Source organism: Cynoglossus semilaevis, chromosome 8, assembly GCF_000523025.1.
Source record: "Cynoglossus semilaevis isolate Cse_v1.0 chromosome 8, Cse_v1.0, whole genome shotgun sequence".
In the NCBI taxonomy this organism is placed as follows: Eukaryota; Metazoa; Chordata; class Actinopteri; order Pleuronectiformes; family Cynoglossidae; genus Cynoglossus; species Cynoglossus semilaevis.
In genome coordinates this window covers 19725555-19731047 of record NC_024314.1, presented here as the reverse complement: position 1 = coordinate 19731047, position 5493 = coordinate 19725555, and the positions used below count along the sequence as shown (strand labels likewise).

Below are 5493 nucleotides of genomic sequence, written 5' to 3'. Positions count from 1 at the left end.
TATATGCAGTAATTCCCTGTAAGGATAGGATCTGGACTGTCCAATAAAACTGCTTGCAGACATTTGGACACACAAACTCCAAGACTGTACTCGAGTGTCTATCAGATGAGCTGGAGCAGTGTGTCCTGTCTGTGGCAGTGCAGATGCCAATTTTTCTCAGACGGCTGGTATAAACAGAGTGTGGGTTTTCTGTCTGAGTGGTGAGGGCGCTGTGCTGCCCTCAACACCCAATATAGATCATAGCACTTGGCCGTTACACGGCTCACATACCACACAGTGGTGCCGCTGGTCAGGATGCAGAAGCTGGGCATCATTTCCTGTGGGAGCCAAGTTCTGTTGAGTTTTCTGGAAAAAAAAACAGATTTTTTTTGTTGTGTGTCGCTGTTTTGTCCCCTCAGATGTGCAGAGTTCAAAGCTGGGTTCTGCATCTTAGGGATCCAAGCGTTGGCTGAACTGAATCAGTGGCAGAGTGCCCTCTCCTGGGTCCTTCAGCAGTATGAACAGGTGGAGACAGTACCAGCAAAAATAATGCAGATGTGGTGAGTGCAGCACAAACTGATGTTTATAGTCAACTAAATGTTCTTCAGAAATGTATCAACTAAGGATTTTGTGGTATTTACTAGGGATGTCTGATATTAACTTTATGCCGATATCCGATATGCAGATATTGTCTAATCACTTAATTTCCGATTCTGATATCAGCTGATACCAATAGGCCTGGTAATATTTATTTATTTATCTGTACAAACTACTGTATGAGTTGCTGGCACCTGCATTCTGCATATAATCCACTGATTATTAAAATAGATTCATTAAATGAGTCTCAATGCTGCCATCTAGTGTCTTTCTTTTTCATATACAGCCGTTTATCACCAAAACAATTTTTAGTGCACACATCATTTGGTGAAACCCAGGCATTGAGTTATCAGATTTTCATGATCAGAAGAAAATGGATAACGACTCTTACAGATATTACATGATTATGCTAATATTGGGCCGATAATATCGGTCCACAGATATTATCAGACATCTCTAGTATTTAAACAACCCTAGTATCAACCAGAAATGTCTGTTGTTTCTCTGCAACCCTGGTTAATAATCTGTCCATTTGTCCAGTGACTGATTGAAATGACTCCTGTGTTTATCTTCACTGGCAGCATACTTCTTTACTCTAAGGTGGGACATCCTGTTGGGATTCAGGAAGCAGCCAGAGTTTGGCTCCACCGACCGTGCAACAGCAGAGTGTCAGGGTTTGGGACGGTGGCGGAGCTGTATCTGCTGCATGTTCTGGTTCCTCAGGGACAAACAGAAGAGGCTCGGGAGATGATCGTCGGCACGGTGGGAAACAGTGCATTCACAGAAGACCAGAGACAAATGGCGCTGGATGTTGTAGAAGAGAAGGCGCAGCAGACTCGAGAACCACCTCCAGACGTTAACCCAAACTCTGAAATGACTTCACATTCGGTCTCACCAAAAGGTCACACATTTTCCGTTTAGATGCGTTTTCATACATATTCCATGCAGTTATTGACCCTCTCGTCTCTTCTGTAGGTGCCGTGGTCCGTAAACTCGAAGCTGCGCTCAGATGTTTGTACAGGAAACTGTTTGTGACAAGTTTTTCTTCCTTCTCTTTGCGGAGAATCTTCCTGGCTGTCGTATTCCTCTACCTGATCTTTGTGCGAATGGATCCAGGTCTGATGGTTTTCATTTTACCACGTTTCAAACATTTTTGGACGTTGAGGTTGTTTGATGAAGTACATGTCTGTGAATCTTTTGCGTTTCTTCCTCAGCTCTTCCATCGACGTTCATGTGGATTTCCAAACTTCTTCAACTGATCAAACAGATGTGGAGGTCCACATTCAAACTGTACTATAGTACTCCATCTGATAGTATGGGACTGTAGAGGTATAAAAATCACGGTGTTATTTTTCTGTGGCTCTACATTATCCAGGAGTGGATCATCATCATCATCATCTTCTTCTTCTTCCACCGTACTCAGAAAATGTTTCTATTTAATTTAGCCAAAAACATTTCTGAGTTTCCTTTTCAAGAACTGTGAGTATAACCACAGGTGGTTGAAGAAACATTTTTGGTTGAAGGAAAAACATTTGGTTGCCAAATAAATAATAATAATTGAGTTGATATCAAGATAAACACAATATTTTTTCCAGGCTTCAGTTTTGTATCTGATCCACACACAGATGAACAGCGCAGTGTGTGTTCAGTCTAATCTTCTCTGTTTGGATTTTGGTAGAAACCAGATGACTGAGTGAGAAAAGAAAGTAAAAACACCCCCCAGAGAAGCTGTGGGGCAGCCGTGTCAGCCGCTGTACCACCGTGCCACCCACCAGTGAAAATCACTCAAAGTTATATAACAAGGACTTTTCCCAACCATACTTTTTTTTCGAAACCACAGGTATTTTATTGCAGTCAAAATGCTCCATAAACCGTGGATATAAACCATGAACCAAAGGCCAGTGTTTCATAAAGTTTTCTGCCCCCGTAAATGTTCCTGAGGTCAACACCCAAGTTATCACAATCACTTCTATATGTTTTATTCTATAGTTAGCGGAATGATTCACCGAGTGGCTGAGAAACCAACATTTTTTTATTGTGGCAGACTGGGACAGCAGTTAAATTGTCGCAAACAAACATGGAGCAGATGGTAGTAAAATACAGTAAATATCTTCAACAGTGTTGGTGAGACTTTAATGGCTCCATAAAATACAGTTAACCAACAGAAAAAGTAGCATCTTTTGACTTTTGTTTCCTTGTTGCCAATGTGCTAATTGCTTATATGTGGTTAAACATATTATTTTAACAACTAACAAAATAGCTGCGTCGTACAACTCAAAAAGTCGCAGCGTCTTTTAGATACTCACATTATCATCTTTTCGGGTTATATAAACCGGATTCTTGGTGAAGTGTAAACCGTAGTGTGCCATATTTCGGCCACATCTGTTGCTCTACATCGTGGAGAGGATATAACTTTTAACCAACTTGTGGCCCAGAACTCACCAACAAGAGTCGGTCCAGGAACAAACTAATGTAAAAGAAATCACTATGACTGTATGCTGGCCCGCGTATCCCGGATGACAACGTCAACAACAGCGCATCGACTTGAATTATCGGTAAGGGATTCATTTAAAAGCTAGTTTTGACTGACGTCATCAGTTCGCCTGACGGTGTTGGGATGCCATGAATTGAAACAAATCAGTTAAAAGAAAAAACAATTACTATATTGTTTTAATGCTTAATGTTCTGTCATTAATGTGTTTAACTTAATGAATTCTAACGACTATATTTACTGACTAATATATTAAACAATCAGCTGACTTTACGTGCTCCTTAACTTTTTTTTCTGCACATCAAAATCTCAGTTTCATTTTCGGTGAAGCGCTCAGGTGAAATGAAACTGATGCTCAAACCTGACCAAGACGCAGAAATCATACGGCGACTACAGTCTCAGCTGTCCGGTCTGTGTGAACCTGGGTCGTCATGTCAGCCGGTATCAGTCGGTTACTGTCCGTGTTTCTTCGGATGGAATCTCATCACTGCGGTGAGTACACTCCGCCAATAAATTGTAAACAATAACCACGTTTTCTCACTGTTTATTGTTTTAACATTGAGAGGGAGGATTTAAAAGTCTTTAAAGTCCGTTTCCTGTTTATCTATTGTGCTTCAATTCCCTGTTGTTGTCTTTTGACCGTGATTATTGGTCAGTCAAGTGTCAAAACACAACAGATTTGACCTGAACTAGTTAACACTAGTACAGTGGGGCTTCAAGATATGAGTTTAATCCGTTCCCCAAGGCATAGATATGAGTTTAATCCGTTCCCCAAGGGCACTCGTGTCGATTCACTCGTATCTCGATTGCATTTTCCCCAATAAAAAGAACTAAAAACCCAAATAACCCCCTTCTAAACATCAAAACATAGATGTAAACAAATATATTGACAATATAAAATAATAATAATTAAGAAAACATTTTATATTATTTTTATAAAAATCGGTCAAATAACCCATTGAGGGACAGTGAGCAAGACAGCGCCACAGTGTCGAGTAAAAAATGGAGCTGGTTGAGCACTCGTTACTCGATGATTGTCTGTCTGACAGTGTTTTGGTGTTTGCTCAACACACCCCAACCTGGGCTGGGATTAGAACTGGCAACCCTCCAAAAACAAACGTTTATTTTAACGGCTAAACGGGTAAAAGTGCTGTTAGGTGTCCACTATGTTCACTCGCATTTTCAATCAAATTGTCACACACACACAATAAAGTTGTTTTTAATGTTTTGTTCCAGAAATGAGAGGCCTGAGCAACTACCATCTCTCCTGCTGCGTCAACACTCTGCTGCAGACCCTCTCTGCAACCTGGGAGGTCGCTGATGTGTTGGAAAGGTAGGAATTCCTTATTGTTCGCTCTGTTATAGTCACCAGAATATATGACTTAAACAAACTACATTTTTAGTTGAACTTAGAGTCACATTTCCTGCTAACCACAGATTGTGAATGTAGCTCAGTAGAACTGCGGAAGCAAACTGTCCTATTTTAAACCTGATGTGCTCAAAATATTACTGCAAGTGCTGAGCAACATGGACCAGCTCCTTATGACACACCACTGGATGTTAGCTTGTAATTGTTGTTCTCGATGATGGTTTGTAAATATCTAAAGGTGGAACTCGGAAGGCGTGAATGCGTCCAATCGTAACGTCCCTCTACAGCTGAAGAAAGTTCTCGTAGCCATGAGCAGCGGTGGTCCCCAGAACGAAGTTCACCGAGACTTCCTCCGCTGCCTGGACAGAAACTGCGTACGACGTAAAAAAAACAAACACCCAGTCTGACTCTGTTTTTCTCACCTTTACCTCACACCTTGTGACTGTGACCGTATTAACTTAAATTCCAGTCAGCGTTCAGCACGACTCTAACGAAGTCTTCCTCTCCATCCTGAACTTCACGAAGCAGCAGATGGACGACGAAGCACTTGTGGGTTTCTAAACGTTTGTATTTTGACATTTTCCAACTAGAGTTTCAGTACTAATGTTTGATTTCTTTTCCCTTTTTTGTGAAAACAGGCTCTTGAGATCCAGAACCTTTACAAGATTTCAATAGAGACTCAGCTGCGGTGTTTGAACTGTGACTCCGTCCAGACGGCGGTCGACTACCTGCTCAATCTGCATCTGCATGTCAAAGAAGACCACAACTCTCTGGTGCAGTTTGTTTTGTGTGGACACTTAAAAAATATAAATAAATGAGGAAGATTCATAGAATAACACGCTTCTGATGTCCTGAACTTATTTTCAGGAAAGTTGCATCTCGACCTTCTTGGAGGAACATGAGCTGAGAGGCATAAACTGCTGCTTCTGTGCAGAATGTGGAGCTAAAACTCCATCTAAACAGGTGGGGCCTGGTGTAAATGCTCACTGTCTCCCTTTGGTTTTTTGGTTATTCTTGGGGGGGGGGGGGGTGTTTTATGGTCCCGGGGAAAAAAAAA

The 5493-nt window shown here is 41.4% G+C and overlaps 2 protein-coding genes across 3 annotated transcripts in view; both read left to right on the top strand.

Moving 5' to 3' along the window:
* pex26 (peroxisomal biogenesis factor 26) overlaps positions 1-2155 on the top strand; it is a 2669-nt gene extending 514 nt beyond the window's left edge. For both annotated transcript variants that reach the window (XM_008315594.3, XM_025057895.1), the window contains exons 3-6: positions 399-539; positions 1158-1477; positions 1552-1692; positions 1791-2155. In XM_008315594.3, the coding sequence (XP_008313816.1) occupies positions 399-539; positions 1158-1477; positions 1552-1692; positions 1791-1903 (715 nt within the window). In that variant the 3' untranslated portion in view covers positions 1904-2155. The remainder of the gene's footprint in view (positions 1-398; positions 540-1157; positions 1478-1551; positions 1693-1790) is intronic.
* Positions 2156-2311: 156 nt separating this feature from the next.
* The window catches only part of usp18 (ubiquitin specific peptidase 18), a 5639-nt gene continuing 2457 nt past the window's right edge, over positions 2312-5493 (top strand). The window contains 6 exon segments of the mRNA XM_025057894.1: positions 2312-3559; positions 4304-4400; positions 4675-4817; positions 4906-4985; positions 5075-5209; positions 5304-5399. Of these exon segments, the coding sequence (XP_024913662.1) occupies positions 3499-3559; positions 4304-4400; positions 4675-4817; positions 4906-4985; positions 5075-5209; positions 5304-5399 (612 nt within the window). The 5' untranslated portion in view covers positions 2312-3498.